Source organism: Rhinoraja longicauda, chromosome 39 (assembly GCF_053455715.1).
Source record: "Rhinoraja longicauda isolate Sanriku21f chromosome 39, sRhiLon1.1, whole genome shotgun sequence".
NCBI classification, from domain to species: domain Eukaryota; kingdom Metazoa; phylum Chordata; class Chondrichthyes; order Rajiformes; family Arhynchobatidae; genus Rhinoraja; species Rhinoraja longicauda.
In genome coordinates this window covers 4459455-4482262 of record NC_135991.1, presented here as the reverse complement: position 1 = coordinate 4482262, position 22808 = coordinate 4459455, and the positions used below count along the sequence as shown (strand labels likewise).

General features: G+C 47.2%; 1 protein-coding gene across 4 annotated transcripts in view; it reads left to right on the top strand.

Moving 5' to 3' along the window:
- Positions 1–1264: 1264 nt before the first annotated feature.
- Positions 1265–22808, top strand: part of LOC144611133 (NACHT, LRR and PYD domains-containing protein 3-like) — a 34597-nt gene continuing 13053 nt past the window's right edge. The window contains exons 1-5 of one of the 4 annotated variants that reach the window (XM_078430199.1): positions 1265–1715; positions 4027–4117; positions 10605–10771; positions 12690–12861; positions 15239–15304. In XM_078430199.1, the coding sequence (XP_078286325.1) occupies positions 4108–4117; positions 10605–10771; positions 12690–12861; positions 15239–15304 (415 nt within the window). In that variant the 5' untranslated portion in view covers positions 1265–1715; positions 4027–4107. Of the gene's footprint in view, positions 1716–3820; positions 3836–4026; positions 4118–9138; positions 9145–10604; positions 10772–12689; positions 12862–15238; positions 15305–22808 lie in introns of those variants that run through there. The other 3 variants (XM_078430200.1, XM_078430201.1, XM_078430202.1) reach the window with 3 other exon arrangements.

The window sequence follows — 22808 nt, the reverse complement described above, 5'->3', positions numbered from 1 at the left end:
AAACCAAAACGACGGAAGGTGAACGCTGACCGCGCTTAGCTGCGGTGCACCGGGCATAGAAGCCAAAAACGAGGCTTCGTGTTCACTCGTGGTAGGTGATCGGCTGGATCATGTCGGGGTCACCAATATGGCGAGTCTGGAGGCTCGTTCTTTGTTGAAGAAGTTTATTGCGACAGCAATATTCGATCACAAAGTTTACATAATGAGATTACAGACAACCATTAAAACTAACTGTTCACTTCGAAGGAGTCTCTCAACTGACTCCTTTGGGCACCAAAACCGCACGTGACGACGCTGTCCAATCAGCGGTTTCACTCCATGGACCAATCCTTGCGGTCGCACCCACACGTGACCTTACTGGCCAATCTGAGGGTTCGACACCTAGGACCACTCTCTATGGTCGCTACAGCAGAAACATTTGAATTGATAGATGAGATATATTCTGCATTTTTATGGTATCATCAGACATACTGTTCCCCCAAAACACTGATTACACTACGAGAGGCATAACGGACCCATTCCTTCCTTTGCTTAACAAAAAGGCGGACGTTCCTCTCCGTTACGTGCTGCACTTCAGTCGAGGCGATTTCAACGGAGTGGTTCATCTTGCTTCTCTAGTATCTTTGGTCAGGGATGATAATCAACGGGGGAGGCTGGACCCCCGCTGATTATCGAGAAGGGGCGGTTCCCAGCGACCTGATTATTTGCCATTGGTCGCAGGCAAAGTCAATCAGACATCGATAACCATTGACAGACACGCCCCATGACGTCATTGGTTGGCGGGACAAATCGGGGAGTTTCCTTTCCATTGGCTGTGGGGAATGTCACTTGGCGGCGCGAACCAATGGCAGAGGCTGAACACGCCCCATGACGTTAATGAGGGGCCGCACAAAGAGGACCTCTTCTTTCCCATTGGCTGGGCGGAATGTCAGCTAAGCAATGGCAGGGTATAGACACGGACACAAAGGGCATATTCCTTCCCATTGGCTGTGGGGAACGATACTCCGCGGTCACAACCAATGGCAGAGGCTGGACACGCCCCATGACGTTGTGCAGGGGCGGGACATAGAGGACCTCTTCTTTGCCATTGGCTGTGGGGAATATCGGCTAACCAATGGCAGGGTATAGACACGCCCCATGGCGTTGTGCAGGGGCGGGACATAACGGATGCATTCATTCCCATTGGCCGCGGGGAATGTCAATCGGCGGCGCTATCCAATGGCAGAGGCAGAGGCTGCCGTGACGCGAGGGGTGGGACCTCTGGTGGCCCGCGGCCGCTCCCAGAAGTGGAGCGGAGTAAAACTGCGGCCAAACGTGGTTGGTGGGTTTATAGTGTCTGTACTTTGAGCAAGGTCTGTACTTTGGCATCTTGTTTGTGGTCACCACTAACGAAGAGTTCACCAGGGACAAAACTAGAAGTATCCTAACCCCACCAGGGACAATTTTTAACACAATCATCACATTGACTCGAAGGGCCGAATGGCCGACTAGGGCAATATTGTTTATTGACTATCCTGCACCCAATGGGGACATTTTCTTTTCACATTTACCGAGCCAATTAACCTACAGACCCGCACGTCTTTGGAGGGTGGGAAGAAACCGAAGATCTCGGAGAAAACCCACGCAGATCGCGGGGAGAAACGTACAACCCCCGTACAGACAGCGCCCGTGGTCGGGATAGAACCCGCAACTCTACCGCTGCGCCACCGTGTCTGGTGAGGACCCGAGTTTACAGATCGCGGTGCGGGCATGATGGGTGGGGAGAGGGTTTAGGAGGGCGTTATGATGATTCAGGATGTTGAGAGGGTGCAGGTGGGTGGGGAGAGGTTGCAGGTGGGTGGGGAGGGTAGTGAGAGGGATCAGGGGGTGGGGAGGGAGGTGAGAGGGTGCAGGTGGGTGGGGAGAGGTTGCAGGTGGGTGGGGAGGGTAGTGAGAGGGATCAGGGGGGTGGGGAGGGAGGTGAGAGGGTCCAGGTGGGTGGGGAGAGGTTGCAGGGGGTGGGGAGAGGGATCAGGGGATGGGGAGAGGGATCAATAGACAATAGGTGCAGTAGGCCATTCGGCCCTTCGAGCCAGCACCACCATTCAATGTGATCATGGCTGATCATTCTCAATCAGTACCCCGTTCCTACCTTCTCCCCATACCCCCTGACTCCGCTATCCTTAAGAGCTCTATCTAGCTCTGTCTTGAATGCATTCAGAGAATTGGCCTCCACTGCCTCACTGGATGAACCAACTGTGACGTTATCTTGGACTGTTGCCGTGACATTGTCCTTGATCAATAAAGCAGGGTGTAAGGGAGGAGCAGCCAATCTGCTCTGTAACACTCCCCACAGCCCTCTCATTCACCTTTTAGCGTCTACCCAGGTTGGACTTCCCAAAAGACAGCACCTCACATTTCTTCAGTCTGAAGGAGGGTCTCGACCCGAAACGTCACCCATTCCTTCTCTCCTGAGATGCTGCCTGTCCCGTTGAGTTACTCCAGCATTTTGTGTCGACCTTATTCTGTATTCCATTCCTCGGCCCTCCTGCCCGACTATCTGCGAAACCATCCACTTTTTTTCACTTAAGTTTTTATTGATTTTTCACAGAAATATATACAAAACAGTACAACACCATCAACATAAATAAAATAAAATAAGAAAAACAACAAAATACAAAAACAACAAAATAAATTAGAATAAGGCTTTCCAAATAAAAAATTAAAAAGTAACAATGATTGGTTATCTGGAGATATTTCAATATTCGCACAAACATACCATCTCGTTCTATATAACATAATCTTCCAATATCTAGCTAGGCATTTATCTGGTTGGTGTCATGGCTCAAATAAACGATCCATTTTTTCCCAGATCTTCGCAAATGAATTCTCCTTGACTCTCAAGAGATCTAATAATAATAATAAACATTTATTTTATATAGCGCTTTTCCAAATGCTCAAAGACGCTTTACAAAACAGTCGAAACATAAAAACGAACAAACTGACAAACTGACGGAGAAGCGGCGAACAAATAGCGCCAGCGTCCTCTCACGGCCGTAGACAATAAAAAACACAAGACACACAATTACAATTTAACACAAACAGCCATCACAGTGATTGCTCCAGGCACACCCTCACTGTGATGGGAGGCAAAGAAAAGTCTTATCTCCTCCTCATTCTTCTCCCGTGGTGCCACGAGGCGATCGAGGCTCCCGACTTTTGAAGCCACCACCGGGCGATGGAAAGTCCCAGTGCCGAGCCGAGCAGGCCGATGAAGGTCCTGAGCCCCCACCGGGCGATGGAAAGTGCCGCGGCCGAGCCACGCAGGGCGATAAAGGGCCTGCGAGCGGGTCGATCAAACCTCGCGCTCCGGGGCGGTCGAAGCTGCTACGGCTGGAGCTCCCGAAAACCGGTCGCCAGCCAGGGACCTGCGAACTCCAGATGTTGCGGTCTGCAGGGCCCACGGCCGAAGCCTCTGAGATAGTAAGTCCAGGCCCTGCGACCGGAGTCTTCAAGGTCGATCCCAGCTGGAGGCCGCCGACTCCACGGTGTTAGGCTGTAGCGCGAACGGAGATACAACACGATAAAGGTCGCATCTCCGTTGAGGAGGAGATTGGAAAAAAAGGTTTCCCCCACCCCCCACATATACAGAGTTAAAAATAAATCAAAACATACATTTAACGATAACAATAGACAAAAAAAAAAAAAAGACAGAGAGACTGCCGGTGAGCCGCAGCTGCAGAACGCAGCCACGCCCCCTCCACATATGTCCGTTTCACCAAAGTAAAGATGTCTTGCACAATTTCTAGCCACTGTTCCTGTTTTCATTAAGCCACTGCCTGCCTCCTTACTTGCTGTAAGTAAAACGTTAATCAAGTAGGTATCTTCTATCTGTAATGCACCCCAGGTGCATCACAGGGCAGGTATTTGGGATTTTATAACCCAAGATATTATTAACAGCTGCGTTAACATTTTCCCAGTATGGCCACTTTTTCTGCCATAAAATCACTCGGCTTATGTTTACCAATTGTTTCTGTCATTTTGCAGAACTTCAGGGCCTGTGATCCTGCAACGCAAAGAAGGATACGCAACAAACAGAAGGAAGGCCCATCAGTTTGAAGAATAAAAATGGACGCAGGTATATTTGCATCTTTATATTTATATATGTAAACATTCAGAGGGGGATTTCATCGACCCTGTTTGAACTGAGGGCTACAGAATGCAGACAATACATAGACAATAGGTGCAGGAGTAGGCCATTCGGCCCTTTGAGCCAGCACCGCCAATGTGATCATGACTGATTTTAGATTTAGATTTAGAGATACAGCGCAGAAACAGGCCCTTCAGCCCACCGAGTCCGCGCCGCCCAGCGATCCCCGCACGTTAACAATATCCTACACACACTAGGGACTGTTTTTACATTTACACAGTCAATTAACCTACATACCTGTACGTGTTTGGAGTGTGGGAGGAAACCGAAGATCTCGGAGAAAACCCACGCAGGTCACGGGAAGAACGTACAAACTCCGTACAGACGGCGCCCATAGTCAGGATCGAACCTGAGTCTCCGGCGCTGCATTTGCTGTAAGGCAGCAACTCTACCGCTGCGCCACCGTGCCGCCCACCCACAATCTGATCATCCACAATCAGTACCTTGTTCCTGCCGTCTCCCCATATCCCTTGATTCCGCGAGCCCCAAGAACTCCATCTAACTCTCTTTTGAATGCATCCAGTGAATCGGCCTCCACTACCTTCTGAGGCAGAGAATTTCACAAATTTACAGCCCTCTGGGTGAAAACATTTTTCCTCATCTCAGTTCAAAATGGCCTACCCCTTATTCTTAAACTGTCTCCCCTGGTTCTGGACTCCAACATCGGGAACATGTTTCCTGCATCTAGCATGCCCAATCCCTTAATTTTTTTGTTTCTATAAGATTCCCTCTCATCCATTCTAATTTTCCAGTGAATACAAGCCCAGTTTCTCCATTCTTTCATCATAGTGCAGTCCCACCATCCCGGGAATTAACCTCGTGAACCTATGCTGCACTCCCTCAATAGCAAGACTGTCATTTCTCAAATTAGGAGAAGGAAACTGCACACAACACTTCACGTGTGGTCTCACTAGGGCCCTGTAATTTGCAGAAGGACCTCTTAGCTCCTATACTCAACTCCTCTCGTTATGAAGCCAACATGCCATTAGCTTACTTCACTGCCTGCTGTACCTGCATGTTTACTGTTAGTGACTGATGTACAAGGACACCCAGGTCTTGTTGTACTTCCCCTTTTCTTAACCTGACACAATTCAGATAATAATCTGCCTTTCTGTTCTTGCCACCAAAGTGGATAACCTCACGTTTAGCCACATATCTCTGCATCTGCCCACTCACCCAACCTGTCCAAGTCACCTCATAGCAGTTCACACTGCCACCCAGCTTTGTGACGTCTGCAAATTTGCTAATGTTACTTTTAATTCTAATTCCTTCATCTAAATCACTAGCGTATATTGTAAATGGTTGCGGTCCCAGCACTGAGCCTTGTGGCACCCCACTAGTCACTGCCTGCCATTCTGAAAAGAACCCGTTAATCCTGACTCTTTGTTTCCTGTCTGCCAACCAATTTTCTATCCATGTCAATACCCTACCCCCAATACCATGTGCTCTAATTTTGCCCACTAGTCTCCTGTGTGGGACCTTATCAAAGGGTTTCTGAAAGTCCAGGTACACTACATCCTCTGGCTCTCCCTTGTCCATTTTACTTGTTACATCCTCAAAATATCCCTGAAGATTTGTCAAGCATGGTCCCGTTCGTAAATTCATGCTGACTTGGAGCGATCCTGTTAATGCTATCCAAATGCGCCGCTGTTTCATCTTTAATAATCGACTCCAGCATCTTCCCCACCACTGATGTCAGGCTAACTGGTCTACAATTCTGTGCTTTCTCTCTCCTTACTTTCTTAAAGTGGGATAACATTAGCTATCCTCCAATACACACGAACTGATCGAGAATCTAGAACATTGGAAAATGATCACTAATGCGTCCACGATTTCCAGAGCCACCACCTTGAGTACCCAGGGATGCCGACACCATTTCCTGACTAATGTGAATTTCCTTCAGTTCCTCCATCACCCTAGATCCTCTGTCCCCTAGTACATCCGGGAGATTGCTTGTGTCTTCCTTTGTGAAGACAGAACCAAAGAACCTGTTCAACTCCTCTGCCATTTCCTTGTTCCCATAATAAATTCACTTGTTTCTGTCATCAAGGGACTCACATTTGTCTTAACTATTTTTTTCCTCTTCAGATACCTAAAGAAGCTTTTACTATCCTCCTTTATATTCTTGGCAAGCTTACCTTCATACTTGATATTTTCTCCCCATATTGACTTTTTGGTTACCTTCTGTTGATCTTTAAAAGTTACCCCCAAATGCTGGAGTAACTCAGCAGGTCAGGCAGCATCTCAGGAGAGAAGGAATGGGTGACGTTTCGGGTCGAGACCCTTCTTCAGACTCAATCATCTTTGCTATGTTGTACGTCTTCTCTTTTATTTCTTTACTCTCCTTGACTTCTCTTGTCAGCCTCTTACTCCCCTTGGAATCTTTGTTCCTCTTTGGAATGAAATGATCCTGCATCTTCGGGATTATTCCCATAAATACCTGCCATTGTTGTTCCACTGCCATCGCTGCTAGGGTCCCTTTCCAGTCAACTTTGGTCAGCTCCTCCCTCATGCCTCGATAGTCCCCTTTTTCAATTGCAATACTGACACTTCCGATTTTACCTTCCCTCTCTCAAATTGCAGATTGAAACATATCATTGTCTGGTCACTATCTCCTAAGGTTCCTTTACCTTGAGTTCCCTTATCAAATTTGGTTTATTACACAACACTAAATCCAGAATTGCCTTCTCCCTGGTAGGCTCTAAGAATCCATCTCGGAGGCACTCTCCAAACTCCCTTTCTTGCAGTTCAGTACCATCCTGATTTTCCCAGTCTACCTGCATATTGAATCTCTCATAACCACCGCAGCATTACCTTTGTTACATGACAATTTTAACTCCTGATGCAACTTGCACCCGAAACACAGGCTACTGTTTGGGGGCCTGTAGATATTAGGGTCTTTTTACCCTTACAATTTCTAAGTTCTATCCACAATGACTCTATGGTAAAGTCCCTCTGCGCTTTCAGACAACAAATCACGTTAGTCACCTTAAGAATGAAACCATACCTTTTTATTCACGCATGTGGGAGTGGGAGAACCACCCTGGGTATGGCGATAACCTCGCTGGCCCTTGTGGTCTCACTCAATTGAATTGTGCACAGACAGTACATTTATACCTGAGTATTCACGGGTAGTTAATCACACACATTCCTCAGCACATTTCTCAGCACACACCTCTACCAGTTCTCATCTTGTCTGGATCAAGACTTGTCCTGTGTGGTTTTACTTAACAATCAGGCGTCTTATCTTTTTAGTCACAACACCTCTTCACCCAGAGAGTTGTGAATTGGTGGAATTCTCTGCCACAGAAGGCTGTGGAGGCCAATTCACTGGATTAATTTAAAAGCAAGTTAGATAGAGCTCTAGGGGCTTGTGGAATCAAGGGATATGGAGATAGGGAAGGCACAGGTTACTGATTGTGGATGATCAGCCATGATCACAATGAATGGCAGCTCGAAGGGCCAAATGGCCTCCTGCTGCGCCTCTTTTCTATGTTTCTATATATGCCTGATTTTTCCCTGATTAGTCTCAAAATCTGTCATTAACCAGCTTTCCCAAACGTTGTCATCCTTGCCCTTCACCCTATCAAGAACAATCTGCCCCTGTGCTCTTAACGATTTCACTTTTGAAAGGCGCCCACCTGCCAGCGTCCCATTCCCAACAAATAGGATGGTTATGGTGGCGCAGCGGTAGAGTTTCTGCCTTACAACGAATGCTACGCCGGAGACCCGGGTTCAGTCCTGACCACGGGTGCTTGTCTGTACGGAGTTTGTACGTTCTCCCCATGATCTGTGTAGGTTTTCTCCGAGATCTTTGGTTTCGTACCACACTCCAAAGACGTACAGGTTTGTCGATTAATTGGCTTGGTAAATGTAAAAAATGTCCCTAGTGGGTGTAGGATAGTGTTAATGTGCGGGGATTGCTGGTCGGCGCAGACCCGGTGGGCCGAAGGGCCTGTTTCTGCGCTGTATCTCTAAATAGACTCTCCCAATCAAATGCTGCAAGAGCCTAATGTCTCCAAAATCGACTTGTCCCAGTTTAGAAGCTTAATCTGTGGACCGGTCCTCTCTATCTACATAAGTACATTACATGCAATAGATTAATAGTCTCTACTCTCAAAGTACTCGCTCACTGGCAGTTCAGTCAGTTGCCTGCCCTACCTCGTCTTTACTCTCTTTACATCTCTCTACACTCTCTTTACATTGATTAAGAAAGTTTTCATGAACATGTTTAACAAATTACACCCTGTCCAAACCAGTACGCAATGAGTGATCCGTGATTATATGGCAAGTTGAAAACTCCCACGAGTCCCACACAATTATCGCACCTACCTGCAATCTCCCACACAAAGTAACCTCTAATCTGCAGTCTATAATAGTCGCAGTGGAGTGATTATTCTCTTTCTAAGTTAGACCCATTCTGACTCGCTGGACACTTCCTTGTGGGTATCCCCTCCAAGAACTGCAGTGAAGGCGGCCCTGATCAAAACGTCAGCTTCCTCGTTCCTTTGTCACTTTGAGGTCACTGCAAACCTCCTAGTCAAAGCCTCAAACACTTAGTCCTCACAACACAGCCTCCCCAAATTGGCCTTTTCCAATTGGTCTCTGGAGCCTTTTGGGGCCGGAGACCACTGTACGATTAGGTTTAAGATAGATTTAGATTTTTAGATTTAGAGATACAGCGCGGAAACAGGCCCTTCAGCCCACCGGGTCCGCGCCGCCCAGCGATCCCCGCACATTAACACTATCCTACACACACTAGGGACAATTTATTTTACATTTACCCAGTCAATTAACCTACATACCTGTACGTCTTTGGAGTGTGGGAGGAAACCGAAGATCTCGGAGAAAACCCATGCAGGTCACGGGGAGAACGTACAAACTCCGTACAGACGGAGCCTGACTACGGCTGCCGTAGATATCCCTCCCCACAAGAGCTCAAATGATAAATTGAGGTAAGACAAACTTTGAGGGTATGACAACGTACACGGCACGATTAGCATGTTTGCAGATGATACAAAAGTGGGGTCGTTTTGCAGATAGTGAAGGTGGTTGTGCATAATTGAAGCGGGATCTTGATTGATTGGCCAGGCTGAGGAATGGCATTGGGCTGAGGAATGGTTGATGGAATTTAGCACAGACAGATGTGAGCTGTAGCACTTTGGGAAGTCTAACATGGGCAGGACCTACACAGTGAATGGTTGGACTCTGGGGAGTGTTGTAGAGCAGAGGAATCCAGGAGTGCTGGTGCATGGTTCCTTGAAGGTGGAGTCGCAGGTAGATCAGGTGGTCAAAAAGGCTTTTGGCACATTGGCCTTCATGAGTATAGAAGTTGGGAGGTCATGTTGAAGTAAATGACATTGATGAGGCTGCATTTAGAGTATTGTGTTCAGTTCTGGGCATCACATTATAGGAAAGATGTTGTCAAGCAAGAGAGGGAGAGAGAAGATTTATGAGGATGTTGCCAGGAATCGAGGACTGAGCTGCAGGGAGAGGTTGAGTAGGCTGGGACTCTCTACCTTGGAGTGCAGGAGGATGAGGGGTGACCTTATAGAGGTGTATAAAGTCGCGGGAGGAATAGATTGGGTAGGTGCAAGTAGGTGAATCCAGGACCAGAGGGCATAGATTTAAGTTGAAGAGTAAAAGATTTAATAGGAATCTGTGGGGTTATTTTTTTACACAAAGGGTATAGAAACGAGCTGCCGGAGGAGGTAGTTGAGGTAGGGCCTACCCCAACATTTAAGAAACATTGAGACGGGTACATGGATAGGTTCGGAGCGATTTGGGCCAAATACGGACAGGTGGGACTAGTGTCGATGAGATATGTTGGCCGGTGTGGGCAATTTGGGCTGAAGGAACTGTTTCCACGCTCTATGCCTCTACTAGTTGGGGCACATCGGTAGAGTTGCTGCCTTACAGCGCTTTCAGCGCCAGAGACCTGGGTTCGATCTCGATAACTGGTGCTTTCTGTATTGAGTTTGTATGTTCTCCCCGTGACCTGTGTGAGTTTTGTCCGAGATCTTCGGTTTCCTCCCACACTCCAAAGACGTACAAATTTGTTGGTCGATTGGCTTTGTATAAATTGTCCCTCGTGTGCGTTGGATAGTGTTGATGTGCTGGGATCGCTGGTCAGTGTGGACTCGGTGGGCCAAAGGACCTGTTTCTGCGCTGTATCTCTAAACTAAACAATAGGCCGTTCTGCTATATCTTCACTTTTGTGTTTCTCAATGAGCCACTCGAAAGGCGATATGTAACCCCAACATGCTCCGCTTACATCCTGGCTGGAGATGCATGTGACGATTGCCGGGAGGTGTCGGTGAGCTGCTGACTTGAAGGTTCTGTTTGTCAATTGAAGATGTAGAAACAACCCAGAGAGAAAGTTATCAATGTGAATGATGCTCCTCCATATTTGCAGATACAATATCTACTATAGTTGACCTGCTGGATAAGTGGGAAGATTCTCAGCTGGTCCAATTGACAAATTATTACCGGAAGGGACTTGAACAGGCGATTGAAAAAACGGTGGAGAAAGTCGGCCTTATCCTAACCTACGAGAGACATTTCAGTGGGGAAGAATATGAGGTGAGTGATAGGGATGAACGGTTGAGTGACTTGAGACTGCACCAAGAGGATTTCCCTTCCGAGAGGATGGCAGAGATTCATCAATTGAGGTTTTTCAAAGCTCACTGAATTCCTGCTTCTTCAATGGATGAGGAAAACAATATGGGACATTTACAGTAGTTTAGTTTAGTCTAGAGATGCAGTGCGGAAACAGGCCCGTTAGCCCACCGAGTCCGTACCGACCAGCGATCCCCGCACATTAGCACTCTCCTACACACATAAGGGACAATTTTGCACAAACACCAAGCCAATTAACCTACGTCCCTGTACGTCTTTGAAGTGTGGGATGAAACCGAAGGTCTCCGAAAAAACCCACGGGGAGAATGTACAAGCAGCACCCGTAGTCGGGATCGAACCTGGGTCTCTGGCACTGCAAGCGCTGTAAGGCAGCAACTCTGCCATTGCGCCACCCATCACTGCCACCCGTGCCAGTAGTTTAATGTTGAGTTTTGCTCAGATATTGGAGTCGTGGATCAGAGGAAATAACTGGTCATTTATGAAAGGTGACTCCAATAAAGCCAAGTGAACATGCTTTCATGAAAGGCAAATCACGTTTCCAAGTTTCCTTCAGCTGGTTGAGATCACATTTCACAAGTTATAGTAGAATTAGGCCATTCGGCCCATCGAGTCTCCTCCGCCATTCAATCATGGCTGATCTCAACCTCCTATTTCATATTTGATATTTTATATCATTCAAAATCAGTACCCTGGTATACCGTTCCTGCTTTCTCCCCGTATCCCGAAGAGCTCTATCTCACTCTCGGTTGAATGCATCCAGTGAATTGGCCTCCACTGCCTTCTGTGGCAGAGAATTCCACAGATTCACAACTCTGGGTGAAAATGTTTTTCCTCATCTCTGTGCTAAATGGCCTAACGCTTATTCTTAAACTGTGACTCCCCCAACATCGGAAACATTTTTCCTGCATCTAGCCTGTCCAATCCCTTAAGAATTGTATATGTTTCTATAAGATTCACTCTCATCCTTCTAAATTCCAGTGAATACAAGCCCAGTCGATCATATATCAGTCCCGACAACCCGGGAATATGCATCCCTTTATCCGGCTCACGAGTACTTAGCCCGCCACCTTCACTGCTCCAAATATCGCAGGGGCACTACCAGAGAGTCTCGTGCCTTATTTGATGTCGTCCTTTCAACATATAAACAGCGACAAGTGGTGCAGGAGGAGGCCATTTGGCCCTTCTAGCCAGCACCGTCATTCATTGTGATCATGGCTGATCATCCACAATCAGCAAAAACAGTCAGCAATCAGCAATACAGTGCCTGCCTTCTCCCCATATCCCTTGATTCCGCTCGCCCCGAGAGCTCTATCTAACTCTCTTTTAAATTCATCCAGTGAATTGGCCTCCACTGCCCTCTGTGGCAGAGAATTCCACAAATTCATAATTCTCTGGGTGAAAAAGTTTCTTCTCACCTCAGTTTTAAATGGCCTCCCCTTTATTCTTAGACTGCGGCCCCTGGTTCTGGACTCCCCCAACATTGGGAACATTGGGACATCTAGCCTGTCCAGTCCTTTTATAATTTTATATGTCTCTATAAGATCCCATCTCATTCTTCTAAACTCCAGTGAATACAAGCCCAGTCTTTCAAATCTTTCCTCATATGACAGTCCCGTCTTCCCGGGGATTAACCTCGTGAATCTACGCTGCACTGCCTCAAAAGCAAGGACGTCCTTCCTCAAATTTGGAGACCAAAACGGTACACAATAATACTCCAGATGTGGTCTCACCAGGGCCCTATACAACTGCAGAAGGACCTCTTTACTCCTATACTCAACTCCTCTCGTTATGAATGCTTCCCAATATGTTCATTGTAACTCTATACAGTTCAATGACTCTCTGCTTCTACGTCGTTTCACAGCAGATCGTCCAGCGCACAGAGAGGGGAAGCCATGCGGCCGGTTCCAAGCTCCTGCTCAGATTGGTGATGGGAAAAGAGCCCCCGGTTCAAAAACAGATCTGGAAATGCTTCGTGAAAATGCAACACGTTTTCCCCAACTTGGGCAAATTGCTTAAAGAAGCAGAGGAAAAAGGTTTGGATAGCAGTAACAGGATCATTCCGAGTCAGCATGGATTTACGAAGGGGAAATCATGCTTGACAAATCTACTGGAATTTTTTGAGGATGTAACTAGGAAAATTGACAGGGGAGAGTCGGTGGATGTGGTGTACCTCGACTTTCAGAAAGCCTTCGACAAGGTCCCACATAGGAGATTAGTGGGCAAAATTAGAGCACATGGTATTGGGGGTAGGGTACTGACATGGATAGAAAATTGGTTGACAGACAGAAAGCAAAGAGTGGGGATAAATGGGTCCCTTTCGGAATGGCAGGCAGTGACCAGTGGAGTACCACAAGGTTCGGTGCTGGGACCCCAGCTGTTTACGATATACATTAATGACTTAGATGAAGGGATTAAAAGTACCATTAGCAAATTTGCAGATGATACTAAGCTGGGGGGTAGTGTGAATTGTGTGGAAGATGCAATAAGGCTGCAGGATGACTTGGACAGGTTGTGTGAGTGGGCGGATACATGGCAGATGCAGTTTAATGTAGATAAGTGTGAGGTTATTCACTTTGGAAGTAAGAATAGAAAGGCAGATTATTATCTGAATGGTGTCAAGTTAGGAAGAGGGGATGTTCAACGAGATCTGGGTGTCCTAGTGCATCAGTCACTGAAAGGAAGCATGCAGGTACAGCAGGCAGTGAAGAAAGCCAATGGAATGTTGGCCTTCGTAACAAGAGGAGTTGAGTATAGGAGCAAAGAGGTCCTTCTACAGTTGTACCGGGCCCTGGTGAGACCGCACCTGGAGTACTGTGTGCAGTTTTGGTCTCCAAATTTGAGGAAGGATATTCTTGCTATTGAGGGCTTGAGGGCTGAATGGCCTACTCCTGCACCTATTGGCTATTGTCTATTGTCCGGTAAATTCCATGTTAGATATATAATCTGCCTTAATGTTGGAATACAGAATTATAGACCTATTAGTTTGACGTCTGTGGTGGGAAAATTAATGGAAAAGATACTTAGGGACAATATATATAATTATTTGGATAATCAAGGCCTGATTAGAAACAGTCAACATGGATTTGTGCCTGGAAGGTCATGTTTGACTAATCTTCTTGAATTTTTTGAAGAGGTTACCAGGGAAATTGATAAGGGCAAGGCTGTGGATGTTGTCTATATGGACTTCAGTAAGGCATTTGACAAGGTTCCACATGGAAGGTTGATTAAGAAGGTTAAATCGTTGGGTATTAATAGTGAGGTTGCAAGATGGATTCAACAATGGCTGAATGGGAGATACCAGAGGGTAACGGTTGACAATTGTATGTCAGGTTGGAGGCCAGTGTCTAGTGGAATGCCCCAAGGATCTGTGTTGGGTCCACTGTTGTTTGTCATTTACATTAATGATCTGGATGATGGTGTGGCAAATTGGATTAGTAAATATGCAGATGATACTAAGATAGGTGGAGTAGTTGATAGTGAGGTAGATTTTCAAAGTCTACAGAGAGACTTGGGCCTTTTGGAAGGGTGGGCTGAAAGATGGCAGATGGAGTTTAATGCTGATAAGTGTGAGGTGCTGCATTTTGGTAGGACAAATCAAAATAGGACGTACAGGGTAAATGGTAGGGAATTGAGGAATGCAGTGGAACAGAGGGATCTGGGAATAACTGTGCATTGTTCCCTGAAGGTGGAATCTCATGTGGATAGGGTGGTGAAGAAGGCGTTTGGTATGCTTGCCTTTATAAATCAGAGCATCGAGTATAGAAGTTGGGATGTAATGTTGAAATTGTACAGGGCATTGGTGAGGCCGAATCTGGAGTATGGTGTGCAGTTCTGGTCGCCAAATTATAGGAAGGATGTCGACAAAATGGAGAGGGTACAGAGGAGATTTACCAGAATGTTGCCTGGGTTTCAGCACGTAGGCTACAGAGAGAGGTTGAACAGGTTGGGTCTTTATTCTTTGGAGCGTAGAAGGTTGAGGGGGGACTTGATAGAGGTTTTTAAAATTTTGAGAGGGACGGACAGAGTTGACGTGGGTAGGCTTTTCCCTTTGAGAGTGGGGAAGATTCCAACAAGGGGACATAGCTTCAGAATTGAGGGACAAAGGTTTAGGGGTAACATGAGGGGGAACTTCTTTACTCAGAGGGTTGTGGCTGTATGGAATGGGCTTCCGGTGGAAGTGGTGGAGGCTGGCTCGATTTTATTATTTAAGAGTAAATTGGATAGGTATATGGATAGGAGGGGATTGGAGGGTTATGGTCTGAGTGCAGGTAGATGAGACTAGGTCAGGGAGAATGGTCGGAGTGGACTGGTAGGGCCGGACAGGCCTGTTTCCATGCTGTAGTTGTTATATATATATATATATGTTATATATGTTATACTCTGATTCATTTCCTGAAATGATTTCAACAGGTTCTGACCTCATAGAATCTTTCAAAGCGATGCAAGTCGTCTTGGAATTACCTGCTCACCTGAAAGGTAGGCGATGGCAAGCTATTGTACATTCCGCTTCGGATGAAAACGTGATGTTTACTTGCAGTGGCCTGGTGGACGTAGAAAGGGAAAGGGGAGATATGGGCATATTGGGACTCGCTGTACTTGCCAAATTAACATGGTAGAGTTGCTGCCTCACAGCTCTTGCTGCGCCAGAGCTGTTTGATCCCAACTACGGGTGCCGTCTGTACGGTGTTTGTACGTTCTCCCCGTGGCCTGCCTGGGTTTTCTCCGAGATCTTTGGTTTCCTCCCACATTCCAAAGACGTACAGGTATGTAGGTCAATTGGCTTGGTATAATTGTAAATTGTCCCTAGTGTGTGTAGGATAGTGTTAGCGTGCGGGGATCGCTGGTCGGTGCGGACTCGGTGGGCTGAAGGGCCTGTTTCCACACTGAGTCTCTAAACATCCGTTCCTATTCACCCGACTCTTTTGTCACGCAAATTAAGTAGTTTTCTTAAATTTCTCAGGCTTCCATTTCGACAGCCACTTTCTAACAAAGAACATTGATTCCTTCCGGGACTGCAAGTGGCAAACCTCCATGGGTATCCTCCTGTCTTTACCACTTCAGCTGTCCTTTGAAAGACACGGAATTGGTCTGTGTGTTGGTGCTTTCTGATACGAGGAAATATTTAATTTTCTGCTTGGAGCAGAAGAGGATACGAGGGAATCAATTAGAGGGTTTATCGGGAACATGGCGAATCTACACGGCGGGACTATTTTAATAGACAATAGGTGCAGGAGGAGGCCATTCGGCCCTTCAAGCCAGCACCACCATTCAATGTGATCATGGCTGATCATTCGCAATCAGTACCCTGTTCCTGCCTTCGCCCCATACCCCCCGACTCCGCTATCATTAAGAGCTCTATCTGGCTCTCTCTTGAAAGCATCCAGGGAATTGGCCTCCACTGCCTTCTGATGCAGAGAATTCCGCAGATTTACAACTCTCTAGGTGAAATGGTTTTTCCTCATCTCCGTTCTAAATGGCCTACCCCTTATTCTTAAACTGTGTGTCCCCAGGTTCTGGACTCCCCCAACATTGGGAACATGTTTGCTGCCTCTAGCATGTCCAAACCCTTAATAATCTTATATGTTTCCATTGGACACGGATTGAAATTGATTTGCGACACAAGGGAAACTATTTATGTGGTCTTAATAGCTGGGGTGTGGAGTCAACTGGCGTGTGTTGAAGTGTCAGGTTGCAGAGTAAAGGTCCGATGTTGGCTGACCAAGCACCGGAGTACTGCTTGCCTTCCTGTAGAATGTTACGTTGGCTGTTGAGGAGAAGAATGCTTAGTGGTGGTGGTGGCGTGGATTGAATGCCGTGGTCTTTCCCCCTCTTGTCGATCTACGAGTCGTTTAATTAAAACCCAGTTCAATCAAGCCCGTTTAGTTTAGAGATACAGCACGGAAACAGACCCTTTCGGCCCACCGGGTCCGCGCCGACCAGCGATCCCCGCACGTTAACACTATCCTATACCCACGAGGGACATTTTTTTACATTTACCAAGCCAATTAACCTACATACTTGTACGTACTTGGAGTGTGCGGGGAAACCGAAGATATCGGAGGAAACCCATGCAGGTCACGGGAAGAACGTACAAACTCCGTACAGACAGCACCCGCGGTCAGGATCGAACCCGGGTCTCCGGCGTTGTATTCGCTGTAAGGCAGCTACTCTATCACTGCGCCACCGTGCCGCCCTTTGTACAATGCAGTGACAGTGGGTCATTATGACCAAACAGCATTAGCTTCTTCCTCTATTATACTCCATCTTATTCGGATAACCTACTTTCACCGTGATACATTAAATGATCGGTGCAGATTTTAGCCATTTGCCCCATCAAGTCTATTCCATCATTCAATCATGGCTGATCTATCTCTCCCTCATAACCCCATTCTCCTGCCTTCTACCCATAACCCCCGACACCCGCGCTAATCAACAATCTATCTCTCTGCCTTAAATATACCCATTGTCAATAGTCAATAGTCATTTATTTGTCACATACACATAAATGTGTAGTGAAATGAAACATTACCCGCAGTTGAACAATAAGACCAATAAGATTAATCAATAAAAATGCAATAACACATACAATCACAACTAACACCAAACAAAAAGAAACATCCATCACAGTGAGTCTCCTCCAGTCCCTCGTCACTGTGATGGAAGGCCAGAATGTCTTTTTCTCTTCCCCTGCCGTCTTGTCCCGCGGTCAGGCTGTTGGAGTTGCCACGTCGGGGCGGTCGGGGCTCCCGATATTGAAGCCCCCGCTGGGTGGTGAAAAATCCCGCGGCGTATTTCAGGCCGCGCCGGATGGTGAAAGGTCCGTGGCGGGCCGACCCAAGCCCCGCGATTCGGGGCGGGCGAACACGCTGCCTCTGCCGCTGCCGGAGCTCCCGATGTCCAGGGGCCTGCGGGCTTCCGACATCCACGCGGTCCGCGCCGGAGCCTCCGGAGACGAGTCGCAGCCGTTCCCGCAGCATCCGCAGGCAGCCAGCGCCACAGGTGGTGAGTCCGGGCCGTGGGCTCTGCGAACCAGAGCCCCAGGTGGTCCCAGGTGCATGGCCGGTGGTAGGCCGCAACGGGAACGGAGACACGACACAGAAACAAAGGTCGCGTCTCCGTTCGGGAGAGAGAATGTTACAGTTCCCGTTCCCTCCCACCCCCCCCCCCAAAACATAACATACAACACTACATCATATTAAAACTACAATTCAGACAAAAACAACAAAAAACACAAAAGACAGACGTACTGCAGGCAAGCCGCAGCTGCGACGGCAGCGCTGGCTCCTCCTCAGCCTCCACAGCCTTCTGTGGCAAATATTTCCACAGATTCACCACCTACTGACTATAGAAAATTCCTCCTCATTTCCTTCCTAAAGGAATGTCCTTTATTTCTAGGGCTGTGACCTCTAGTCCTAGATTCTCACACAAGTGGAAATATCCTCTTCACATCCACTCTATTCAGGCCATTCACTATTCGGTACGTTTCAATGAGCTCCCCCCTCATTCTTCTAAACTCCAGCGAGTACAGGCTCAGTGCCATCAAATGGTAATCACATGTTAGCCCACTCATTCCTGGCATCATTCTTATAAACCTACTCTGGAGTCCAGAACCAGGGGCCACCGTTTAAGAATAAGGACAGAGATGAGGAAAAACATTTTCAGTCAGAGAGTTGTAAATCTGTGGAATTCTGTGCCTCAGAAGGCAGTGGAGGCCAATTCTCTGAACACATTCAAGAGAGCTAGATAGATCTCTGAAGGATAGCGGAGTCAGGGGCGAAGGCAGGAACGGGGTACTGGTTGAGAATGATCAGCCATGATCACATTAAATGGTGGTGCTGGCTCGAAGGGCCGAATGGCCTACTCCTGCACCTATTGTCTATTGACCCTCTCCAGGGCCAGCACAGCCTTCCTCAGATATGGTGGCCAAAATTGCTCCCAATACTCCAAATGCGGCCTGTCCAGCTTCTTATTGAGCCTCAGTATTACAGCCCTGTTTTTGTATTCTAGTCCCCTTGAAATAAATGCTTCCATTGCATTTGCCTTCTTTTCTACCAATTGGACTTGTAGATTAACTTTTTGCAAATCCTACACCAGCACTCCCAAGTCCCTTTGCACATCCAATTTCTGGATTCGCTCCCCATTTAGAAAATAGTCTGCACCTTTATTCCTTTTACCAAAATGCATGACTCCACTCTCTACCACTCTATATTCCATCTGCCACTTCTCTGCCCACTCTCCCAAGTCCTTCTGCAGAGACCCTGTTTTCCCTGCACTACCTGCCCCTCCACCTATTTTCAATGTGAATGAGATTTATGATTCCCTATGTGAATGGGATTCCTGTAATATTGAAATATGAACCTCAAAATGTGCACAAGCACCACGCGTAGTCCTGTCAGGACACTAAACATCAGGAGGATTCGAGTTTACTCGTTGACACTCTGAGCATGTCATATGATCGATAATGTATGCAGCACAGAAAAAAATTCCAGTAAGAATGTTGCCCCCACTATTCTCCCGAAAGCGAACTGAAGTTTCACTGCTTATGTTACATCCTTTCAAATTGTTATCGACACTGAGAATATATCCCAAGAGAACGTGCGTCCTTGTAACTAGGATTGTCAATGGATTTTATGGAATCGTAGATTCACAGAACTGAGCAGTAGGGAAACCGGTCCGGGTCAGCTTCGGCCGCCTTGCCCAATATTGGACATTTGTCTGCGTCCAAGCCATTGCCTTGTCAACCCTTCCTGTGACATACCTCACCACAGTGCTTTAAAGTCATAGGAGCTTCTTCTGGCAGATCATTCGAGAGTCCAACAACTGTTGGAGTAAAACTGTTGCCTGTGAGGCCCTTCTTGAATGTTTCCACTCCCTTAACCGTGTGCCCTATCGTTTTAAATTTCTCTACCGTGGGAAATGGACTTTCAGAGTTCAATTGTGTAGGAAAATAACTGCAGCTGCTAGTTTATATCGCAGAGGGGGAGCAGCGAGACAGCATGTTGCTAAACTCGTTGAAGAGAGGAGGAGAACGTCTTCAAAGTAGACATACCCCGAGGAGAATGTGCAGTGGAGCGGCAAGATGTATATCACAGAGGGGGAGCAGTGAGAGAGCATGTTGCAAAACTCTCGTCGAAGAGAGGAGGAGAACATATCACCGAAGGGAGAGTAGTCAGAGACCCTGACATCAGTCTGAAGGAGGGTCTTGACCCGAAACGTCACCCATTCCTTCTCTCCTGAGATGCTGCCTGACCCGCTGAGTTACTCCAGCATTTTGTGTCCACCTTCAGAGTCCAATTTATCCAAGCCCGTCCTGACCCTGAGCACCTGACACTCTAAAGAAAAAAGTCCCAGAATGTCCAGCCTCTCCCTATTACAGAAGCCCCAAAACCCTGACAATCCTGGTGAATATCTTCTGTACCTTATCCAAATGAATAATATCCATCCTGCCGTTGGATGGACCACCCATTGATAGTCTTAAACATTGGAAGTAAATAACTTTCACACCATCCCTTTTCATCCCTTGTATATTAATGATTTGGATGAGGGGATTGAAGGCTTTGTGGCCATGTTTGCAGATGACATGAAAATAGGTGGAGGGGCGGGTATTGTAGAGAAAGTAGGGAAGAGAAGTGGCACATGGAATATAGTGTAGCAAAGTGTGGGGGCATGAATTTTGGTCGTAGGAAGGAAGGTGTTCTTTTACCGGGCGGCACGGTAGCGCAGCGGTAGAGTTGCTGCTTTACAGCGAATGCAGCGCCGGAGACTCAGGTTCGATCCTGACTACGGGTGCTGCACTGTAAGGAGTTTGTACGTTCTCCCCGTGACCTGCGTGGGTTTTCTCCGAGATCTTCGGTTTCCTCCCACATTCCAAAGACGTACAGGTATGTAGGTTAATTGGCTGGGTAAAATGTAAGTGTAAAAATTGTCCCTAGTGGGTGTAGGATAGTGTTAATGTACGGGGATCGCTGGGCGGCACGGACTTGGAGGGCCGAAAAGGCCTGTTTCCGGCTGTATATATATGATATGATATGATAGGAGGAATTTCTTTAGTCAGAGGGTAGTGAATCTGTGGAATTGTTTGCTGCAGAAGGCTGTGGAGGCCATGTCAATGGATATTTTTAAGGCAGAGACGGGTAGATTCTTGATTAGTATAGGTTTCAGAGGTTATGCTGAGTGGGCAGGAGAAAGGGGTTAGGAGGGAGACATGATTGAATGGGGAGTAGACTTGATGGGCTGAATGGCTTAGTTCTGCTCATATCACTTGTGATCTTATTCACAAAATGCTGGAGTAAGACTAAGGAAGACATAAACAATCTGCCGGAAATAGCAGGGGACCGGGGGTCTAATGAGATGGAGGAACTGAGGGAAATCCAGGTTAGTCGGGAAGTGGTGTTAGGTAAATTAAATGGATTAAAGACAGATGAATCCCCAGGGCCAGATAGCGCTGTTCGGCCGCGGGACGTTTCAGTGCCCGGTGCGGCTCGGCCGTTGGACTTAACATCGCCCGGTGTGGCCGCGGGACGTTTCGGTGCCCGGGGCGGCTCGGCCGGGGGGCCTTCCATCCCCTTGCGGGGGCTGTGCGTGTCGTTTGCCTCGGTAGGGGTCGAGCTGCCTGTCCGTGGGTGCGGGGGGAAGAGAGGGGAAGTTTTGTTGCCTCCATCACAGTGAGGGGGTGTTTGGAGTCACTGTGATGGATGTTTGTGTTGGGGTCGGGTGTCCTGTGTTCTTTTCTTTTTTGCTGTATTTTGTGTGACTGCTGAAATTTCGCTCGGTGTTGTGCCGAGTGACAATAAAGTGTTGTTATGTTATAGGCTGCATCCCAGAATGCTTAAGGAAGTAGCCCCAGAAATAGTGGATGCATTAGTGATAATTTTTCAAAACTCTTTAGATTCTGGAGTAGTTCCTGAGGATTGGAGGGTAGCTAATGCAACCCCACTTTTTAAAAAAGGAGGGAGAGAGAAAACGGGGAATTATAGACCAGTTAGCCTAACATCGGTAGTGGGGAAAATGCTAGAGTCAGTTATTAAAGATGTGATAGCATCACATTTGGAAAGTGGTGAAATCATCGGACAAAGTCAGCGTGGATTTATGAAAGGCAAATCATGTCTGACGAATCTTAGAGAATTTTTCGAGGATGTAATTAGTAGAGTGGATAAGGGAGAACCAGTCGATGTGTTATATCTGGACTTTCAGAAGGCCTTCGACAAGGTCCCACAGAGGAGATTGGTGTACAAACAAAAGCACACGGTATTGGGGGTTCAGTGTTGAGGTGGATAGAAAATTGGTTGGCAGACAGGAAGCAAAGAGTAGGAATAAACGGGTCCTTTTCGGAATGGCAGGCAGTGACTAGTGGGGTACCGCAAGGCTCAGTGCTGGGACCAGTTATTTACAATATATATTAATGATTTGGACGAGGGAATTGAATGCAACATCTCTAAGTTTGCGGATGACACAAAGCTGGGTGGCAGTGTTAGCTGCGAGGAGGATGCTAGGTGGCTGCAGAGTGACTTGGATAGATTAGGCGAGTGGGCAAAGGCATGGCAGATGCAGTATAATGTGGATAAATGTGAGGTTATCCACTTTGGCGGCAAGAACAGGAAAGCAGAGTATTACCTGAATGGTGACCGATTAGGAAAAGGGGAGATGCAACGTGACGTCATTGAAAGCATGCGTGCAGGTGCAGCAGGCAGTGAAGAAAGCGAATGGTATGTTAGCATTCATAGCAAGAGGATTTGAGTATATGAGCAGGGAGGTTCTGCTGCAGTTGTACAGGGCCTTGGTGAGACCGCACCTGGAGTATTGTGTACAGTTTTGGTCTCCTAATCTGAGGAAAGACATTCTAGCCTTAGAGGAAGTACAGAGAAGGTTCACCAGATTGATCCCTGGGATGGCAGGACTTTCATATGAAGAAAGACTGGATAGACTAGGCTTATACTCGCTGGAATTTAGAAGACTGAGGGGGGATCTTATAGAAACATAT